At 37.7% G+C, this 23044-nt stretch overlaps 1 protein-coding gene across 10 annotated transcripts in view; it reads left to right on the top strand.

Moving 5' to 3' along the window:
• Positions 1-23044, top strand: part of CEP152 (centrosomal protein 152) — a 98839-nt gene that overhangs the window by 13956 nt on the left and 61839 nt on the right. For 7 of the 10 annotated variants that reach the window (XM_043920571.1, XM_043920570.1, XM_043920568.1 and 4 more), the window contains 10 exons: positions 4539-4642; positions 4867-4939; positions 5018-5296; positions 6397-6562; positions 9253-9396; positions 10495-10634; positions 14468-14668; positions 19673-19820; positions 20942-21033; positions 21768-21931. In XM_043920571.1, coding sequence (XP_043776506.1) covers positions 4539-4642; positions 4867-4939; positions 5018-5296; positions 6397-6562; positions 9253-9396; positions 10495-10634; positions 14468-14668; positions 19673-19820; positions 20942-21033; positions 21768-21931 — 1511 coding nt within the window. The remainder of the gene's footprint in view (positions 1-4538; positions 4643-4866; positions 4940-5017; positions 5297-6396; positions 6563-9252; positions 9397-10494; positions 10635-14467; positions 14669-19672; positions 19821-20941; positions 21034-21767; positions 21932-23044) is intronic. The other 3 variants (XM_043920573.1, XM_043920572.1, XM_043920567.1) reach the window with 1 other exon arrangement.

Below are 23044 nucleotides of genomic sequence, written 5' to 3'. Positions count from 1 at the left end.
GCATTGCTTTAGTAGTGTGTGAGATGAGTGCAATTGTGTGGTAGTTTGAGCATTCTTTGTGATTGCCTTTCTTTGGGATTGGAATGAAAACTGACCTTTTCCAGTCCTGTGGCCACTGCTGGTTTTCCAAATTTGCTGGCATATTGAGTGCAGCACTTTCACAGCATCATCTTTTACGATTTGAAATAGCTCAACTGGAATTCCATCACCTCCACTTAGTGATGATGTATTCAAAACCTGGAAAATGATCTTGAGTAGAAAGATAAGTGGTTTGAATAGCAGATGGCAGACAGAAACTTGTACCTGGGAATACAGATTTGAATCCCTCTTAGTTTTTATACTGGTACTTCTCTAGGAGAATAGTAAGCTCAATTGAGCTTGGAATGATACAGTTTAAAGACTGTTTCCATCGCAAAGCCTTTCTTCTACTTTTAACTGCCTTGTTTGATTACTTATGGGTACATTTTTGATGTGTTGTTTCCACTAGGGGGAGTTGTAAAGCTAGCATTTGTTTGCATTTTATATTCTTTATTTAGTGAAATTTTCTTGTCATCACCTAAGTAAAGCAAAGAAACAAATAGTGGAGTGTTCATATTGTATTTTTTTGTTGTTGTTGTTCATGTTACATTTTGTTTTCCTTTAGCAATTTCTTACACTTTATCTGGGACTTTCCTGGTGACTCAGTGGTAAAGAATCTGCCTGCCAATGCAGGAGACCTGGATTCAGTCCCTGGGTCGGGAAGATCCCCTGGAGAAGGAAATGGCAACCCACTCAGTAGGAGTGCCTGGGAAATCCCATGGACAGAGGAGCCTGGCAGGCTGCACTCCACGGTGTCACAAAAGAGTCAGACATGACTTAGCGACTAGACAACAACAAATACTTTATCTAGATGGTGCCTTTGAAATGTTTCCCATAATATATAGGTATTTTTCAGGAACTGTCACAATGGGAACAAAAACACTGAACTCTGGCTGACTGACCTGTATACAAACAGGTAGGACTGTGTCTTCCAGTGGCCAACTGAATGTCTTGTGGAAGAAGATCGGAGTGGGAATGGAGAGATTCAGGTTCCCCTGCTGGCCCAGGGGCTGTAACTCCTGCTTTTGTGGGCATGCCCCTCACCTGCTCTCCGCCTCATTGTGGTCACCTTTAGCAGGAGAGATTTGGCTTGGAGGGTCTCCATTGTTCCTTCCAGACCTAAAGTTCTATTTGTCACTTGCAGTGTCGCTGATATTTGTCTAATAAATGTTGCCCTGTTTCTTTTACAGATAGGTGGCAATCTGGGCAAAGTCTTCCCCTTTAAGATTATAAAATTTGTTTTACCTAATGGAAAGGATTTAAAAAATTTTTTTGCATGTAGTGTAATTCATGGACTAAAGGTCTAGCTGCCAAGTTATTTGGCCCTTTGTCAGTCCCATATTGGGCCTTTTCAGGGATGTTTTTATTAATAACTTGGCTCTGGGGCTAAGATCAAGATTCTACTTAGTGTGTATCCATGAAAGCATTATTTCACAGTTCATATTTTAAAATATCAGAATCGGTTCATCAGTGCACTTGTTGGGCAACTGGTTTAGAAGGCAGATGAATGCTGTCCACTCCATTTGCTGCTGTCCTCTGGGGAGAAGATATATTATCTGCTTTGTAATCTGAGAACTCTTGCTTTCATGAATATCAAGGATTATAGACTCTGAAGACAGTCTGTTTACTTAATTTAAGCTGAAGAATCTTAAGAAAAGGTTTACATGTTCCTTGTTTTACATTCCCCTTGAACTAGGCTTTTTGGCTGTTCTATGTAGATTATTGTAAAAGTGTTTTGTTGCTAAAGTTCTTTGAGTAAAATGCTCTCAAATAATTTTTTTTCTTTATTTTTTCAGGAACAAACACACAAGCTAGTAAAGGGAGAGGATTTTATTGACTAGTTTAAAATGCATTTCATAGGGGTCTTAGCAATGTGAATTATCTTTTCCTAGGGAAAGTGTCTCTTTAATTATTAAATTCAGTTGATAACTCAATCATATCCTAAGAGGATTGCATTTGCAACCAAAAGACAGTTATTACTTCCAAATTTGGAAGTCATAAGGGGAATTAGTTCTTGCTGTTTATAAGGATTATTATCTTTGTTCTTGAATCTGTATTTGGTAATTGGGTGGATCTTTAATGAGGAAATTCTATAGTTTCTAAAATTTTCTATTTGGTAACATGCATAAGTTGATATGATAATTTTGTGTTTTATGGCACAAGGTTCAAAAGCAAAATCTATTTGACAGTTGTATGAGGAGGGTACCCTTTGATCCCAGGAATGGAAGCAGGTGGTATTTTGTTCCTGAATGGCCTTATTGGGAAGCTCATTTAACCTCTCTCTGTCCTCAAAGTTATGGAGCCAAGGAATATAGCCCAGCTATGACAAAGATCTTGAGAAATTTTTTGAACGTGAATGAAATGATTTAAAAATGTTAGTACATTTTGTAAAATATTTTATAAAACACTAAATACAGTAGGGATGTTTTGCTACTTTACAAGTTTACTTATGGATCCAGAAGCATTTTGAGGAACTTAATTGCTTATGCTCAAATTAATTTTCCTCCATGGATGCCAGTTTTGTTAATTTTGTGATGTTGCAAAGAAAACTATAAGAACTGCTTAATTATTGTGTGACTTTTTCTATCTTTATGGGGGGGGGGTGTGGAAATTGTACTGTTTAGATGTTCCTATTAAGGTTTTTCTGAATTATAAGGCTGTGTACTTGAACCTCACTGAAGGTTTAGAAGAAAATGTTTTTTCTTTATAGGAGTCCTTATTTGATTTAAGTATAAAACATTTATTTTGATTTTACTCCCTGTGTTATGTGTGGGTATAGTCTTTTTCTTAAAGTTCTCATAAGTGCTTTTTTTTCTCTTTGTGAATTTTGTCTTTGTAAAATCACTTTGCCACCTTTCTCTTGAGTTCCATTGTGGCATCCTACTATATTGATGTGTTCTGTTTTAGTGTTTGTTATTCTTTATATCTTTAGGTCAGCTCTGATATGGATAATTCACAAGATGATTTTTCAGTTACCTATGTGAGCAGGTGGCTGATAAGTCAAGGTGCTGGTTGTTAATATCAGTTTCATCAAGATAACTTTTTATTGGAATAGAATATTTTTCTCTTGCTTCATTTTTGGAGAAACCAATGTATTGAGAACACCTTCGAACAAACAATCCACTCAATGTTAGAAATATGTATGTGGGTGAAGAAGTGTCCCCCTTCCCCACCTCACATACCCCATTCCATTCCCAAGTTTGACTTCACCAAAACTCTGTTAACAGTTGGGGCATTCTTTTCAGACATTTCTTAGGATAGTTTTATTTAACTTTTACCATATGCATTTTAAGAACATCTTTTAAATTATAAATGTAATACTCAGATATGTTTTATAGCTACACTGCATTTCTTTCATTCTAATGGCAGAGAAATAGGGGAAAAAAACCTGCCATAGACTAAGAAACATCTCATTTTTTTCTTCTGGATTTTTATAGAGTATTTAATATCTTCAAAATTGATTTATTACATAATTTTATGGGATTGATTTATATACTGTGGAGGAACTTGGTTACTTTACTAATAATGTAACTGGTGCTTAGGTTTAAAGAGAAGTCATTATAAGCAGTCCTTTGACCCTTTAGTAACATAATGTTTGAATCTTCTGATTATTACAAATTTTAAGTCATTATATTGGGATTTGAAGACATTTACAGATATTGAAATTCAACAAATTAGACAATTCATTTGTCTCTTTGTCACAGTTTATCTTGAAACTTGAGTGAATTTATCTAGTTGTTATAAGGCTAAAGATGTGATTTTTCTGGAAAAAAATTGGAGAGCAAAATCAGATGCTTTTATGTCAGTTTTAGTTATACTTTTGAGAGCACTGTATCCATAAAAACCTGAGTCTTACAGCCTTCTTTCTACTCAACTGTTTATAAGAGCCAAGCATTGTGTATCTTTTCATCATTGGAATTGGATGGCTCTCTAGTAATTAGTCACTCCCCAAGAGGTTTCCATCGTATTATTGGAGCTTCTAAGGGCTTCCAAGGCCACCTGCTGCCGCTGCTGTTACCACCACCTGGGTACAGTGCTGGCCACTCAGATTCCCTGGAGGGTGTCTGATTGCCAAGTCTTCCAGGTCTGATTACTGGTAGAACAGGATTCTGAGACTCAGATCTGCCCCCCGGATAACATGATACAGTGATCGTGCCATTATTATGACCTGCTGTGTTTGCCTAAAGAAGTTTTAGAAGCTTTCCTGCTGTATGTGTGCCTGAATCTAAGACCTCTAGAAAAAGATAAAGCCTTCCAATATAAATCCTGATATTTATGTGTTCCCCTTCCCCCAAGTGAACTGACAAACGTAATTCCTGTGGAATTTAAGACCTTTATTACATAGAGAAATTAGGAAATTCTTTGACTTCTACAGTCAAAATCACTGGTGCCAAGGCAACTTTGGTTTGGCATCTTGGGTCTGAGCCAGTGTTGTATTGACGCTGACCTTTCTGTCTCAGTTGCAGCAGTTACTCACAGACCTGCCTCACGATATGCTGGATGATGACCTGTCTTCCCCCGAGCTTCACTATTCAGACTGCAGCGAGGACGGCAGAGAGGAAGAGTAAGGACCTGAAACCCCTTGCGTTGTATATGACAATGCTTTGAGTTTTTTTCTTTAGATACCTTGCAGGCAATAATAACAGATATGATTGTGAAATTGTAGACTACTACTTAATCCTTTAGGTAAAATTTGGAGGGCACCCATGTTAAAATCTTGAGGTTCTCTATGGTGTCTCTGTCCAAATAGATGATAGGCTCTAATTTAAAATACTGATTTTTCTCAAGCACACATCATTCTGAGCAATTGGAGATGAACTGGACTGAGCATCAAGTGCTGCCTAAACCTCCAAATGTAAATGTAAGTATCTGGCACCAACTTGACTTTGAGGGTGGGAATAGATCTTAGTACCTTTCTCTTACTCTTGTTATCTAATAGGCCTATAATGAGATTCGGGATATATGTATTGGAGAGAAAAGTGGCAATGGCTGGGAAGAGAATCAAAGCAGAACTGAAGACCAGCATCCTGTCTACCATCCTGAAGGAGGTGGAGATGAAGGTGGAAGTGGTTATAGTCCTCCAAGTAAATATGAACAGACTGATTTATATCACCTTCCTGAAAACTTTAGGCCATATACCAACAGTCAGAAGCAGGAATTTAATAGCCAACCAACCAATGTAGTTACATTTTCAGATACTCAAAGGAATCATTTTCAGGTATTGTAAAAACTTGACTTTCAAGAAATTTGTGCATGTGTGTACACACATTTGCTGTGTGTGTGTGATTAAGAAATGTTTGTGAAAAGTGCAGTAGTAACATTTAAGTACAAATAATGCTGAGGGTGCATTTAATCAGTCTCATGCTGAATTAGTCGTGCAGTTTTCTGTTTACAGTCTAATTAAATCATCTTAAATGAGAATTTTAAAATAGAGACTTCGTGGAAATAATTAAACATTAAAAGTTAAGTCTGTCAAAGAATAGCCACCTTTGTCTACTGAGGCTTCTGGCTTCTACCATTAACCCTGCTCTGGTGAGAAGCTACGTTCAGGTACCCTGATAGAGTTTAAAAGTGGTTAATCAGTACATGACACCAGTCAGTTACCTTCATCATCTAGCTCATCACCCTTATCACACATTTTGTGTCAAATACTTCAAAGCCAATTATCTGTTGTGATGATACAGCAGTAGATAGGGTGAATGTTAAGAAGGAAAGAAATACTTTCCCCCTCTGCCTCTGGAGAGTTTGATGAATAAGACCTTAGGATACAGTTAGCTGCTTCTTAGATTTTCTCAATGACCATGAATGCCTCATTTCACTAATAGATATTCTGTGTTACCTGATGACAGGATAATTTTTTTGGTCATTTTAAGGTGGTCATTTCCCCTTACTTACTTATTTCTCCTTACTTCCCTTACTTCTCTATAAAATATTATTCATCCCACAAAAGTTACTGAGTATTTATTACATATGAGTCATTGTATTACATGTTATTGCATAGATGTGTTTTCACGATGTTGGTATCATCTAAATTATTCTTAAATGTTTATATACAATCTCACTGGAATTCTTGAATGTTATTTATGGAAATGGCTCTATTATATGCTCAGAAGTACAACTAAAATGTGTGAAATTACATGTTTCAGGCTTTCTATGAACTTTGTTAAGTAACAGTAAGTGCTGTTTTTAAGTGGAGATGTATATATAAAATTTGTAATTGTACCACCATTAAGTGTTATAACAAGTTGTCTAATTCAGATAATTTTTGAAGAAAAGAGCAAATCCTAATCATCAATTTTTTCTCTCACCTTATAATAGCAATTTGGGATGTCCCAAGGTCCTAGTTGTCAAGCTTTGGAATCATATAAAGTGACGTATAAACCTTTTCAGTCTTCTGCCCAGAATAATGGCTCACCAGCCCAGGACATTGCAGAAAGTGACACATTTGAAGGTCTGCAACAGCAATTTTTAGGAGCTAATGAAAGTAGGTATCAAGTTTAAATTTCTTCACTGCCTATTTGGAGAACTTGGAGCACTTGGAGCATGTTCAAGAATTATGATTTTAAGTAAGATAATGAAATTTTTTGAAAAGAGTTCAATTTTAAAAGATATATCCTGAAGTTTGAATAAGCTGACATGAAGTCTAGAATTGACTTCAAATATCATGTTGTTGGTGGGTAAGTTTGTGTGTGGATGTAGATAAAGTGAGATGGGCTATGAGTTCACAATTGTTGAATCTAGGTGATGGTTTCATGGGGTTTATTGTACTCTTTTCTCTACCTTCTTATATATTTAAAATTTCCCTTAGTGAAAAATTATAAGGAATTTTCTCAGCTGTATATTTCAGTCATTCTATTTGGTTAAGACTTAATTAACTTCATATAGCATATCTTTCTTAACAGAAGTCTAAATTGGAAAATGAAATGTAGTTTTCAATCTTAGATTTTTTTCACTACATAGAAATATAATTTAGTAAGTCAACCATTATCTTAATTTTTTTTGTTTGTTTTTAGAGTTTTATGTAATGGACAACTTTGATATAAATGACTGTATACTCAGAATTAAAACTAGACTTACATCTCAGGTTTAGTCCTGTGACACTTGCGAAAAAATTTTCTTTTGAAAAGTATATGTATCAGTAAAAGTGCTACTAGGGAATTTTGAGGAGATCCGAACATTCAAAACTAAAAACCAAACTTGACTAATCTGAATCTTTGTTTTCATACATCCAACTTTTGTCATCCTTCTTTCTGGCATGTGAAGTAACTTCTAGTTATTGCTGAAGAGCCAGTTCACATTCTAGAATGTGAACACAAGTGTTGTCTTTGTATTACATTTAAGAAGTGGGGGAAAAGTCATATCAGATATTCTGGGTTTCCTGGGCTGCATGCACCACAGAGAGAACTGAGCCCTAGTGCCCTAACTTCATGGTGCTGCTTCCATCTTAAGCTTAGGCTATAGATAGTGTCAAGGAACACCTTTTCCCCCAGCGAGCTGGCAGCAAATATATGGGCAGCCTCTCTCTGTTCCTAAGGTTTTGTGGCATGAAGAGATGAGGAGGTGGACAGTGTGTGTGGTATAACTCTTTTGGGGTTAAGTAAATAGACATCACAACGGTGGCCTGACAGCTTGATGTTATTCTTCCAGTTCTGCTGTGTTTGGTTACATTTATACTGCCTGGTCGTTTTGCACATATCGCTTTCATCACTTCCTTAACAATCTGCATTTTTATCCAGTTGATTCATTTTTTTGTTAGTTACACATTTGCCTAAATTTGACATCTGAAAGTTAATTAACTTAGTGGTAGTGCTGGATTTAGTGATTATAGGTTCTTAGTAACAGTAGTTTAAAAAAAAATGAGTTTGAAGAGAGGTGGCTTGTAGATTGTATTTATTCCTGGATTAGCCATGTTCTAAGGCCCAAGAGAAGTTTGACTTGTAACAGAATTTTCAGCCTTCAGTTGGAGGTTTCAACCATATCTTTTAAAAAGAAGATTGTTTTATTTGTTAGCAAATAGTAGCATTGTTCTTATAGAATAATATTCGTCATTGTGTAGTTGAAAGATTATCCTGCTTCTGTGAATCACTTTTTTCTTTTTCTCCCCCGGTGATTTTTAAGTGGTCCTTAAAATGACTTTAATTCTGAAAGAAGACCTCAAAAATTTTTTATTAATCTATTCTTTAATTTGTTTAGCAGTTATTTGCCAGTATAAATGATTTCATTTTTGCTTAAAATAAAATATTTTGAGAAGGATGTCTAGAAATTTTATTTGAATATGGTTTTATAGAAGTCGATGTACTTTTATTTTTCAACTTAATGAGAGCTTGGAGCTCTATTCAATTGTTATTGGTATATACTTATTTTTCATTAGCTTGAATGGTAGTGATTCAGAGGTATACATTAACTAGTGACTTTTCAGACTTTCGTGGCAGTGACCATAGTAAGAAGTATGCTTTTTTTTTTGCATTGTGATGAGGTCTACAATATTTATATAAATACTGTATAAATAAGTTTTACATAGTAATATTTATGCTACATGATACACTGATCATATTCTGTCTTGTTATTACCAAACCAAAATTTGGATCTTCTTGCCTGCTTGCAATAGAGTCAATCTAACCAACACCTGGTTGTGGTGAAGGGAAAAGTGTGAAAGTATGTCACTGAGTCGTGTCTGACTCTCTGTGACTCCATGGACTGTAGTCCGCCCGGCTCCTCTGTCCATGGAATTCTCCAGGCAAGAATACTGGAGTGGGTTGTCATTCCCTTTTCCAGGGGCTCCTCCCACCTCAGGGCTTGAACCCAGGTCTTCTACATTGCAGGCAGATTCTTTACTGAGCCATCAAGGAAGTGCAGCATTTATGATAAGGTTCAGTAAGAGAAGTCCTGGACAGCTGATGCTTAAAAAGCTCAAACTCCTTAAATGGCCCCTTACACGCTGCACTTGCCTTCACTACAACTAGGTGTCAGTAGATTGGCTTTACTGTGTGCGGGTAAGCAGACCCAAGTTTTTGGCTCAGTAACATTGTTTATTAAAAATGCTAGTCATAATCTCCTGAATTGATTTCATGATACCCTAAATTATATTTGCAGTTTGATAAAACATTGCCTGAAAAGACCACAAATTTACATTTTGATATGCTTTTATCTAATAAATTGTCTTTAATTCCCAAGCAGACTCTGCAGAAAATATGCAGATTATTCAACTTCAGGTTCTTAACAAAGCTAAAGAGAGACAACTGGACAATTTAGTTGAAAAGTTAAACGAAAGTGAACGTCAAATTAGATATCTGAATCATCAGCTTCTGATAACCAAAGGTGAGAAAATAGCTGTTGAATGCTGTTGTGTTTGAGGTTCATAGAGCTAGATAGCTTGTTTCCAGTAACCTCATTTTAAATATGAAGCGTAGAGATTTGATGCACTTGATGAAGGGCTCACGATGAATCAGTCAGAACAAAACAAAAATCCAGGACTTTTGACACATTGCCTTGGACTCCTTTCCAGAACATACATTTTGAGGTCCTCATTTTTTTCCCCTTTTTTCTATTCTATTAGATTGATAGAATCAGTGAACATTATATAAATATGCTGATAGCATTCCATCTTAAAAAGCTATCGATTCTTTATGTAGTTTACCTTGGATAAAGTATTCCAGTTCCCAGAGAGACTTGTGTTTAGTGTGCAGTACGTTTTCTGAGCCTATGAATTAGCATAACATTTCAATCCAAGTGAGAGTTAGTGATCCTGAACTGCTTTGAGAGTGCCAAGGAGAAAATGTGGTCATCTCTGGGAGAAGCAGAATGTAAACACAGATTTCAGATTATAATTGCTCACTCTCTATGCTTTCTGTAGTTTCGGTCAGTGTTGAACTCTCATTTGTAGAATAATTTTGTGACTGAACTCCAGCTTATTTCAAACTTAATTGATAGTGAAAAGATCTTTTGTAATGCTCATGAAATTTATTTTGAGAGAAGAACTTGTGAACTGTTACAGTAAAGTATGTGGGAAGTATTAAAGACTAGGTGAATTTAAGAGGTCATTGAGAGTATGTATAAAAAATAATTTTTCCTCAGATTGTTTCTTTGATCAGCAGGCGCTTGTCATATCTATGTAGCTTCTCAAGTAACAGATATTGAAATGATTTTTTAGGGGATCTTTTGGTCCCTAAAGGGATACAATAAGATTTTTGAAGAGAGTGGTTTGCTGTTCTGTAAAAAAAAATTTTTTTGATGTCACTCGCATTCTTTTTTTGAAGCTTTTCTGACTTTTTCCAAATCAAGTGAAGTTCATTATCTGAACTGAATTAAATGCAGCAACATTTATATGTGATAAAGTTCTCATGTTTGATAGATTATGGCAATTAAGGATCCCTCTGCAATAACATATTACTTATATAAAATTTTTTAATATTCTAGATGAAAAGGATGGTTTGGCCCTCAGCCTTCGAGAATCACAGAAACTCTTTCAGAATGGAAAAGAAAGAGAAATACAGCTTGAAGCACAAATAAAAGCACTGGAGACCCAAATACAAGCATTAAAAGTCAATGAAGAACAGGTAAATATTTGATCTTCATTATTTATGGCAAAAAGTTGTTGATTACAATGAAATGTTAGTTGCTTAATGTTTTGTATTGTGGGACTAAATTTAGAAAAACTTTGAAGTTTACACATTCTTCTCCCATAAGTCAGTCTACATTTCTTTCCCTTTCCGTGGAGGAATGGGTCTCCCATTCACCTAGTCATCTATCCACCAGAAATCTGGAGGAGAGCTCAGCTTCGGTGTTCCTTTGTCTAGTCAGCCACCACGTTGTGTTGAGCCTCCTCTTTTCTGCCCACACGTCCCTAGTTCAGTATGTTATCATCTTTTGCAGAAGTCTTTTATGTAGTCTCTAATCTTTTACCCCTTCTCTTCTTTCATCTGGCCATCTGAGTAATCTTTCTGAAGCACATTCTAGTTATGTCTTTCCCTTACTTAAAGTCTTTCAATGACCCTGCTTTACTTGCGGGATGAAATAGGGTGTCAGGATGACCATCTGATCCTTGCCTTTCTCTTTCTCACTTTTTTTTTTCCAGTTTTATTTATTTATTTATTTTTTTACTTTACAGTATTGTATTGGTTTTGCCATACATTGAAACGAATCCGCCGTGGGTGTACATGTGTTCCCCATCCTGAACCCCCCTGCCCCACCTCCCTCCCCATCCCATCCCTCTGGGTCATCCCGGTGCACCAGCCCTGAGCACCCTGTCCCATGCATCGAACCTGGACTGGCGATTCGTTTCACATATGATAATTTACATGTTTCAATGCCATTCTCCCGTATCATCCCACTCTCGCCCTCTCCCACAGAGTCCAAAAGACTGTTCTATACATCTGTGTCTCTTGCTGTCTCACATACAGGGTTATTGTTACCATCTTTCTAAATTCCATATATATGCATTAGTATACTATATTGGTGTTTTTCTTTCTGGCTTACTTCACTCTGTATAATAGGCTCCAGTTTCATCCACCTCATTAGAACTGATTCTAATGTATTTTTTTAATGGCTGAATAATATTCCATTGTGTATATGTACCACAGCTTTCTTATCCATTTGTCTGCTGATGGACATCTAGGTTCTTCTCTCTTAAACTCAGTAGCCTGTCTGTTTTTATGTACTCATATGTGCTGTCTCCTATCACTGGAATGCCCTCTCCTCAGCACATTGCTATTTGATTAACAAGCCCCTGCTCAAGGCTTTTCATTTCCTAAGTCTTCCCGTTTTCTTCCTCAAGTCAGATGTTCACATCTGTTACAACAGACCTAGAATAATCTTGAAGGCCAGAAGGGGTTGCCCTCATCTTAGTAACCTCATCACATAAGCCTAGAGCCTGATATATTATAGGTGATCAGTACATGGTGAGTGAGTTATGGTGTTCAAAATTGACCTAACCTCTGAATTTTTTTTTCTTACATATTTCTCTCTTCCTGCTCTGATATTATCACAAGTATAGTTTTATTTTGTGTTTTGAAATCTGATAAACAAGGGCTACCCTTAGAATTCTTAAAATATTTAGTAGCTCTTTTTTACACTTTTCCTTCTAGACCTTGCAAATCAACTTCCCATGCTTTATAAAGTCTTGTTGGGATTTTGATTAGTGAAGCATTGTGTTTACCATTTTATGGATGGTTAACCAAGTCTTGGCGAGGTCACATTACTTTTCCAGGATTACAAAGCTGGTTACTGACAAAGCATCAGAAACTAAATTTTCTGACCCCAACAGACTAGCCTTTGAAGTGGTGGCACATTCTCTGATTAATGAGAAGGGTGGCCATTTGATCATGGGAAATAGTCACAAGTCATTGGTAGCCACGCCTGGCAGTGAATGATTCTTGTGAGTAATGCTGTTTTGGTGGTTACAAACAAAAGTGACTTGGTTCTAGATGAGATTAGTGGCTAGTTCTGAGGATGGAAGAGTTTAAACAATGTTGTCTCAAAAAAAAATAAAATAAAATAAACAATGTTGTCTCATGTCTGGTTCATTTTCAGCCTTCAGTTCTTAGCTAAAAACAGAGAGGACTTCTCATCAGCCTTACATCTAAAGTAGTCTATTGCTTCTCACTCCCACTCCCCTCCATGGTGCCATATTTTATCACTCTATTTTAAAGCCGTCTGAAATTATCTCATCTGTTTACTTATTATTGTCTGTCCCTTTTCACCAGAAAGTAATAAGACTTTAGGCCTTGGCTGTCTTGTCATCCTGTCCTTAAGTGCTTGGAACCCTGCCTGGCACAAAGTGTCCACATCATTTACTGAACAAATGATGAATGTCTTAAGTAGTTTAAGTGGTATTGGGATAAATAGGCAATCTCTGGAATAGAATGAAGAAGCGACCTCATTTGAAATTTTTCATTTTTATGTGTAATATAGACTATCATTATTTAAAATTTTTTGAAAAATGATAGTTATTAAAGAGTGGCTTTTATGTCATAATCTACATAATCTTTTAGTAATCTTTTTATAAGTTAGAACTTGCATTTATAAAAAATAAAATAGTATAAAATTAAATTAAAAATTAAAAGTAAATAAATTTAAAAAGGCAACAGAACCACCAGGTACATTAATTTTCTATTGCTGCTTTAACAGATCCCCACAGGCTTAGTGGCTTAAAACAGCAAAATTTATTACCTTACAGACAGAAAGTCAGAAGTCTGGCATGGCTTTCATTGAGCTAAAATCAAGGTGTCAGTAGAGCTCTGTTGCTTTCTGGAGATCCAGGGGAGAATCCCTGTTTTTGCTTTTTCCAGTTTCTAGAGGCCCCCTGCATTCCTTGGTATATGGTCCATTTCCATTTTCAGAGCTAGCAGTCACAATTCTGACTTTTTTTGCCCCAGTTTTCCTCATTAAAGGACCCTTCTGGATACAGTGGGTCCACCCTGGTAATACAGGACGGTCTCCTTATTTGAGGTCATCTGGTTAGCAACTTTTATCCACTCACAACCTTAATTTCCCATTGTAATGTGACAGAACTATTCACAGGTTTCAGGAATTAGAACATGGGCATCTTGTGGGAGTTGTCAGTAAACCTGCTACACAATTACTTCTCCATAACCATACAGTTACAGTTTAAAAAGCTTCCTTTTTAGTATGTGACCACTGAGAAGGTTCATCAATCTTTCCAGCAGCAGTTGTCTTTAACCTCCCTTCTACCTCCCTCCCCATCCCACCTCTCATGTCTGATTCATGCTGCTCTTTGGCAGAAACCAACACAATTCTATAAAGCAATTATCTTTCAATTAAAAAATAAATAAATTTTTAAAAAAGTCGTCATTTTCCCATGACCTAACAGTTGGACTTCCCTCCAGCACTTGGAGCACAGAGCGATGCAAACAGCACTGAGATGGGTGTATAAGCAGCAGACTCCTTGCCTGGAACCCACATTGCCATCATGTTGTGCAAAATCTTCTCTCTCTTTCCTCAGACACTTCCAGACTCTTTTTCCTTGTGAATAATAATCCCAGCAACCACGGGCCTGGTGGATCCCAGCTAGGGAACTAGAGCCACCACGGGGAGACCTTTCTTCTCTTTGTTCTTGTTCTTGTTGTTTAGTCACTCAATCATGTCTGACTCTCTGCACCCCTGTGGACTGTAGCCCGCCAGGCTCCTCTGTCCATGGGATTCTCCAAGCAAGAACGCTGGAGTGGGTTGCCATTTCCTACTCCAGGGGATCTTCCCCACCCAGGGGTTGAACCCCACGTCTCTTGTGTCTCCTTCATTGGCAGTGGGTTCTTTACTACTGAGAAGCCCCTACTTTCATTTAGTTAAGCGTGGTTGAGTTTTAGAATTAAAATTCATGAAGATAACACAGAGTCAGAATACTGTAAATGTGTATCCTGTGTGCATTTTCTAGATGATTAAAAAGTCCAGAACTACTGAGCTGGCCCTGGACAGCCTGAAGCAGCAGCTGTCGGACTTGCATCATTCGGAATCGCTTCAGCGCATGAGGGAGCAGCACGAGAGCATCGTGACGGGCCTCACAAAGAAGTATGAGGAGCGAGTGCTGTCCTTACAGAGGAGGTTGGATGCTGCCCTTGCTGCACGGAAGGAACAGGTTGGAGTGATTTCAAATAGCAACTGTTAGAAACAAGTCAAGTCATGGCTGACGTCTTGCAGTTCATCATAGAGAAATGCTGGGTGTTTGCAGTAGGTGTTTGAGTATGAGTAAAATTTAAAAGCCCGAAGAGTTTTATCTGTGGATATGCCCCGAGGGCATACTTTTGGAAATCCTTCCTCTGGTAGGACTGGTTAGTGCTTTCTCACTTCTCATATTACTACTTCTTCATTTGTCGAATATTTATGCATATTGTTTATATGGCTTAGAAGATTCCAAACTGAAAAGAAGGAGTGTTCTAGGAGCTGGCCTGGAATTGAGTGGTTGTCCTTGGAGATTAACCAGGAGAAGACCTTTCTTGGGTCTCCCAGTGTTTGGTTATTAACTTGTCAGTAAATATTGTCTAGAAATGATTCTTGGGAGAAGAGTTGATTTTGAGACTAGTGTAATAAATAGGGAAGAGATTCTGATCTGAAATCATTTAGATATGAAACTTGAGCATGTTTCACAGTTTTTATTTAGCTTTGCCCCAAAGGGAATAAAATGTTGTAACCCAGGTAGTGGGTTTGCTTGTGCTCCAAAACCCCCGATAATCAGTTGAATGAATAAAATTTCAGGGATTGTCTTTCTCAATGTAATTTCAGAATTAATTTAACCCAAGGAAAGAAGAGAAGAATGTTAAGATGAGAAGATCTAGAAAATCCCTCCCCATTTAAAATTCACACTGATTTGGGTTGTTTTTTCTTATTTATACAGCTGACTGTAAGTTTTTCCATAATTTAGGTTGAGTACTATAAAACTGCATTATTGGCAATAATAATTGTTTGTATATCATTTCATTTTATTTTACTTTTATAAGTGTTTATATGAATTTTTATTGGATTTATTTTCCCGTATAGATTTTTTTAAGATTCTTTTTATGTAGAAAAATACTGTGAATTTGATCAGTGTGAAGGATAAGTAGAGGGTGGGGAAAGACAAAGACTTTGACAAATTATTAAAGTCTAGAAAAAAAGGTAAAAAAAGAATAATAATTAAAGTCTACTTTCTGTAATATTAAAACATATAGAATTTGAGATATGGTTTTATTAAGCGTGGCTCTGTTTGGGTAGCAGCGTGAAAGCTGCTGTGGAGAGTGGTGCATTCTCCAATGATGAGAGGAGTCAGTATCCGTGGCTTTTCCACGCTGGGTTGGGGATCTCTCCGTTCTCTCCTGATTGAGGCACACTCACTCAGGGGCAGCCTGGGAGCAGTTCCTAGTGTGTTTCAACCCCTGTACTTGTTCCATTCACTTTTCTCACCTCTTCCGACCCCTCAGCCAAAGAATCCTAGACTAGAACACAGAACAGAGTCTTCATTCTGTGCTGACTGGGCTTCGGATGCCTGAACCATACAGTGAAAGTGTTGATTAAGGTCTTGTCTGCTGTTACATTCTGTCAGTGATTTTTCTTTTTTCTTTTATTTAGAACAGAGCAGAGCATAGCACTGATGTCAGCTTCTGTGTATTGTTATAACTGCTTTGCAAAGTGGTGATTCCGAAGTGCCCGGTGTTTTTTTCTTTCTGGGAATGCTTTTTTTTTTTGGTATCCCTTTCATGCTGTCCATTTGCTATCATTTGACTCAGCAGTATTTTTAATAAAAGGCAGTTGGTATTATCTCAGAATCCAAGCTGAGAGTCCTAATTGGAAAAAGTGCTGTAAAGATCAGCCAAGAGCCAGGGAGTTGGCTGCCTGTAATCAGGAAAATGCATGAGTGTGTTCTATAGAGTGTGATTTAGATTTTCTTACCATAACTGGTAACCATACATACATACTGCCCCTTGTCCTCTTTTTTTTTTAAAAATAGAAAAGTTATTGAAGAGGAGCAAAATCTTTCCCTTTCTGATAGGCCTTTTCCTGCTCCACTCCACTCTGCAGGTTACAAAGAAGAATAAAACAACTCTTGAGAAAGAGTAGCATGGAATTAACTAGGTGATGTAGCAAATGAACAAGTTTGCTAATGTCTGGGTTCTTAGTGCCTTGCACACAGTCACACAACTGTGTACCTAAGTACATGCCAGTGTTACCTGAGTAGATGATCACACATTGTATGATTTGTGAGTGACAGAGATTGTTAACCTGACATCTTCTAAAGCAGTCCATGACTAGGCTCCAGGGAGCTCTTGAATCTCTGAAATTGTGGGTGTGATTTTCTCTTGGGTGTCAGTATATGCAGTTTTCTTTGAGAAGACCCATGAGCTTATTCAGATTTTTCAAGAGGTTCAGACCTCCCCCTTGCAAAAATTTGAAAATCACTGCTTTGTGAAAAACTTGCTCTTGGAGGGAAAGGACTATACTTGTAAAATAATCATATTATTTCATTTGTTCAGCAAAGTTTTACTGAAAACAGCTAAACATCAGGATGTAAAGAAAGTTTACATAGATTTAAATCTATTTTGAAAGACAAAACTCAATGCAGAAGCTACCTAATTCCACGTGATGGGAGGAGTAGCAATCCATCATATAATCGTGTTTATATGTGTTTTAATTTTTGTGTAACTCATGTATTTTGAGAAATACATGGCATGTAAAATTATATTACTAATTTAATATTTTCCTTAAGTCATCAGCTTTTCTGGTAGAAGGGATTGTACACACACTCAATGTGTAGTCGTTCTTGTTATTTTGGCTGAGTTACCCTTGGGTTTTGTGTGTGTGTGTGTGTGTGTGTGTGTATGTGTGTATGTGAGACAGAGAATATGAGAAGAAATGAGCTCTTGCAGCTCGTAATGTTCCTTCACTGACAGGATGCTTATAGCATGCTATCTCTGAGGTGCTTTCCTTCCAGGTGTCTCCTTTCTCTTCCATTCACAGAAGTGTCATATCCTGAGATCTCTGTTCAGTTGTCTGAACTGACTTCTACTTTTTCCTGATACCAGTTGACATCTCTAATTAGCTCCTCGGTGGTTTAAATCTTTCTTCATTCTGGTCTTCTTGAAATCTTCAGCTTCTGTTGAAGTCATGGACTTTGGTTTCTATGTTATGACCTTCAGCTGATCTATCTTCTAATCTTTTATATGTATTTAAGCACTTCCTATTGACTGAGAGACTCCAGCAGACCTGTGTGCATGTGGCTTAATTTTTTTTTTCCTTTGTGCACTACAAATCTGTTCAATTCTATTTCATCTTGGAGGTTCAGCTATTGTCTCTTTTTCACTGCAGTTATCTCATTCAGTCTTCAAAGACATCTGCCTCTGTCAATCTTGAACTGAGTGTTCTCACTCAAGCTAATTGCGGAAAAGATAGAACCATTTATTTTTGTTTTGTTTCTTGGTGTTTAAACTGCATAGTTTTATGAGTATGATATATGTTTTCCTGAACTTGTCAACAGGAAACAGCATGACTTAATTGATCGTTGCCTAAGGCCCCCACCTTTGCCCCCTGCATTCTGCCATGTGGCTTTTGGGGATCTTAGGTCCCTGACCAGGGATTGAACCAGAGTCTTGGCAGTGAAAGCCCAGAATCCTAACCACCAGGCCACTTGGGGGACTCTTAATTAGATTGCTGCATATAGTCAAATTATTTCCATGGTCTGCCTCTTTATTGTAATAGTTTTCATAATTACCTTTTCTTGAACTCTTTTGGGCCAGTTTTCAGTGTCTGGTAAAAGCTATCGTGACCTTCCCAGCACATAAATGTGACTTGTCTCCCCACCTCTTCTTGCTCACACATTCACATTGTCATGAATATTAGCTCATCCGTTGTGTTTGCCTTGTTACTTTGGTGCTTTAGAACCAAACTGGCCTGGGAATCAGCAGCAGTGTGCCAAGAGGTTTGCGCTGTTGAATAAACATGGACCAGGTTCCAGAAGCTTCATTTTGCTCAAAAATTTGGTAGAAAAAACGTTAAAGCAAACGTGACACATTATGAAATAGAATACAAAATGCTCATGAATTTTTAAGCTAACAGGGAACTTCAGAGTCTCTCTGTTCTGCTTAAGGCGAGTGTTAGTATCCCTATGAGGTGATATATTTTCTATTTGTAACCGTAAGGCATTATTAGGCTTTAGATTACGGTAAAATCAGGCCCCAAATGCCTTCTCTCTGTCTCAAAGTCCTTTCTTGATATGCCTCTTACTATTTATTTTCTTCAGGCTTTTTCAGGTAACTTCAGCCAATTACCTTGATTTACTTATGTGCCTCTTACATGCTCTGCTATTTGCCTGGAATTCAGCCTGTGTCACCCTTCCTGAGTGAGAGAGATGATGATTTCTTCTACCTGGCTTTGGGATTCCCATGGCTCATTACTTCCAAACACAGTTTCTTTTTGTAGACATTTGAATATATTATATACCTGCTCTAGATTCTCTGTATAGCCCCATGTAATTACATACATGCACACATTTATCCTGTTTTTGTCATTTTTCAAATGTCTTTTGTAGCATTCACTATGTATAAGGCACTATATAGCCACCTTCAAAGAGACTGTTAAGAGAAAAAAGACATATACAAGATGGAAAAGCATGAGAGAAACAGATCAAGTTTAAAACCAGTTCAGAAGAGGGAGGGCTACTTTTTGGCTATTCAGAATAGAGTGAGTTTCCATGTGTTTTGTCTGTATTCTTGCTGACTTGGGACACAGATTCCATGGTTCAAGGTGGTTTGCCTACTGTGTAACACAATTATACTGAGAGTGTAAAATGCAAATAGGGATGTAATACATTTCCTCTGGCTTGAACAAAATCCAATTTTATAATAACAGTGTCTTAGGTATACAGAGCAGAGAGAGACTTTAGAAGCCATCAGATTCAAATTCAACCGAAAGGAGAAACAGACTGAGCAGTCGGTGACTGACCGGTTTGTTCTTCTGACTCAAACTTGTGCACTTGACCTTGTAAAAGAGGTGATCCTGTCAGGTAATGATTTTATATTTGACTTAAAATCCAAATATGTAAGGTCATAATTGTCAGTTTAATATACAATAACTTGCTTATGAAAAGGACTTCTTGGATGCTTTTTCTGTTTAGGAAGATATCTGCTGTCATTTGAAAGATCAGGTTAAGCAACTGGAAAGGAATCAAGAAGCAACCAGATTAGAAAAGACTGAGATCATTAACAGATTGACGAGAAGCCTGGAGGATAGTCAGAAGCAGTGTGCCAACCTGCTGCACTCAGGTGGGTGTCTGTGTGGGTGCTGGCTCCCCAGAAGGCTAGGAGAAACTGTGGAGCCAGCATAGTAGGATCCATGAATTACTATAAAAATCCAGAAAAAAACAGAAAAGTTCATCGGGGACAGAATTTTTTCTTAACATTGTTACTGGTGTATGTCTATGAAGATGTGGTGTATTTTCATTAGATAATTGGGGAAATCCAGACAAGTATAAAGTAGAAAATAAAAATAACCAATAATCCTACTATGCAGAGACAACGGTTAATGTTGTTCACAAGGGAACATGTATAGACAGTTCCCTGCTTCTGTACCTAGTGTGTTTTAAAACAAATCCAAGCTGAATGTGCAAAGATTGAATAATTTAGACGACTGGTACAATGTCTGAAGAATGGGTTATTCAGAAGTTGAAGTCTGTCTAAATGTGTATGTGTGTGTGTGTTCTGGTGGGGACAAACTTCGCATCATACTCCATTTAGGTCATTTAAGTTTTGTGTCCTTTGTTCCACATGGTATTACTTACTGAGCCTTTTTGGTTGCCATTAAAGTCTTTGAAAATATGATTTTCTTTAGTTGCCTAATACTCCATCATTACTTTGCTTAGCCATTTCTTAGATGCTCATTTTCTTCTGAGGAAACCCAATAAAGTCCTTTTTAAATGGGAACCTTTTAACCATTTAAAATATTAGGTTACTGGAGTTTCAAGAGTACAGTCCTAGTTTGCTTCTAATACGTGTGGAGGTGGGAGTGGTGGAAATAAAAGCACTCAGAAAGAAGCTAAAGGCAGCAAGATGTGGTTTTCTTATTGGAAGGTAGAAATGGAATGGGTTCTAAAGAATTTTTACTTTGGTGATCTGTGAGCTAGAATGTTCTGCTCCTATTAAAGGACTTGTGGAGTGTTAAGGTCTGTAGACATGGCTGGTTTAATTCATGGCAAGGTCACAGTAGCCCATGTCTTCAACTCCCCGAGGGCCTTTGGGCAGCGGTACTAAATCTTGAAAATGTCAGCACCACACATATGCTTTCTGGGTCCCACCGGCTATAACCTCAGTGGATGCAAGTTCTTCTGTATGTCATAGGTGGTTTGTTCCGTTACATCTGACGTATTCTGTGGTTCTTTCTCCCACAGGCTCAGTACAGGAGGTGGCTCAACTCCAGCTCCAGCTGCAGCAAGCACAAAAGGCACATGCTATGAGTGAAAACCTGAGCAAGGCTTTGCAAGTGAGTGTTGCCGCTAGGAAGAGACTTTCTGGGTAACTGAATTAGGCGATGGTTACATCACCTTTTTGAACCTTGGATTTCTCTGTGTATGGTGGTTGGACCATCTCCAATCCGGCCCACAGGAGTCACTCACAACCTTACCCACACAGCTGGGTAGCCAAGCCCTGGTCTGCCCACCTGTGGAGCAAGGGACCATCCCTTCCTTCACATGGCACGTTCTTTCATCTTGGGGAGTGTCCCAGAGATAGGTTTATCTACAGGTGTGGGAAACCTACAGTTCAACTGCAGTCCTCACACCTTCCTCCAGTACCAGTTATGTTTTCCACTGGAGGAAGTGTTCAGTATTCCCTTCCCTGGAAAGATGTATAGTATTTTGTGCCTTTTCACCACTGGCAGACTAAACCAGTCTCCTCTGTCCCCTACTTTTAGGCAACATGCACTGCCACCAGCTTCTCAGCTCAAGGGAGGCTTTTTGTGGAGGACGGAATGTCAGTGAGGGAGGTGTGAGAGAGGTGTTTACATCTGCTTTCTCATTCACTTTATTTGTTCATTCAGTTTACTTGAAAACCTTGATATGTACTGGCCTTTACATTTTTAATGCATGCCAAAAAATGTATTTGAAGTAGCATTTCTGCCTTCTGTTGATCATTAAAATGAACTTTGAAGAATAGAAAGAATGACTGATTCCTTCTTATAAAAAAATGAAAATGACTTTCAATAATTTTGTGTTTTAGGAAGAATTAAAAGAACTAAAAGATGAAATTTCTCTGTATGAATCTGCTGCAAAACTAGGAATACTTCCAAGTGACTCAGAAGGAGAATTAAATATAGAACTAACTGAATCATATGTTGATTTGGGTATTAAGAAAGTCAACTGGAAAAAATCCAAAGTTAAAAGGTATGGAGAAAATACTTTACTATAGAAGAATTCACATTAATAATATTGATGGTGCATAATAAGCAAGCGGCACCAGGCATGAAATGATGAACTGCCTAGGGGTTCCTTAGTGCAAATCAGTTTATTTTAGTAACTTCTAGTGAACTGCCAATGTAAGAAATCAAAATGAACAGAAACCTCAAGTGTTGCTATTGTACTGTCTTAATACCAATAGGCACGTCAGTTCCAATAAGGTAAAAATAATTTACTTAAAATATACAAGTTAAATTCTACTACTTAAATTATGTATCTGTTTTATTAAGGCAAGAGCATATTATTTTTATTATGTTGAAAGCAGCCATTTATCAATGGTATGTGAGAAAATGAGCATTGATTTTCCCTAGGAACCTTACTGTGACCTTATTTATTTATTTATGGCTACGCTGGGTCTTCGTTGCTGTGCAAAGCCTTTCTCTAGTTGTGGCATTCGGGGGCTACTCTCTAGTTGCGGTGCATGGGCTTCTCATTGTGATGGCTTCTCTTGTTGTGGAGCATGGCGCTGTGGGGCACATGGGCTTTAGTAGTTGTGGTGCCCAGAGTCAGTTGCCCTGTAGCATGTGGAATCCTCCCTGATCAGAGATCGAACCCATGTCCCCTGCATTAGCAGGTGGATTCTTAACCACTGGACCACCAGGGAAGTCCCTGTGACCTTACTTTTAAAATAGGGATTCTGTCTTTTATGCTTAATACAGATATTTTAATGCTGCTTATTTAGCACATATATTTTTAGGAATCTCATGGAAGGGTGTGCGTCATTGTCCCTGCTGGGCCTAGCGGGGAAGGGAGTGGTCATGGTAGAAGAGGGAGCACATTTAGATATCATGAAACACTTAAAAGATAAACACAGGAAAGGATGTATAGTTTTAAGCATTTGCTATTTGGAAGGGACTATTTAAGGCTCTCGGAGTGGAGTATGGAAGATGAAAGAGACGCTCTCCCCACAGGGAGTTTATATTTTGTCTGATGAAGAGAGGGAGACATACTTGTAAGCCACTAAGTGCTGTGTGCTAAATGCAGTGCTTAACATACAAAGGGGGTATTTAGCCATTTCTTCTTCTGGCCTGGGATAAAGAT

This window comes from Cervus elaphus, chromosome 12, assembly GCF_910594005.1.
Source record: "Cervus elaphus chromosome 12, mCerEla1.1, whole genome shotgun sequence".
NCBI lineage: Eukaryota > Metazoa > Chordata > Mammalia > Artiodactyla > Cervidae > Cervus > Cervus elaphus.
This window is presented reverse-complemented; position numbering and strand designations above follow the sequence as displayed.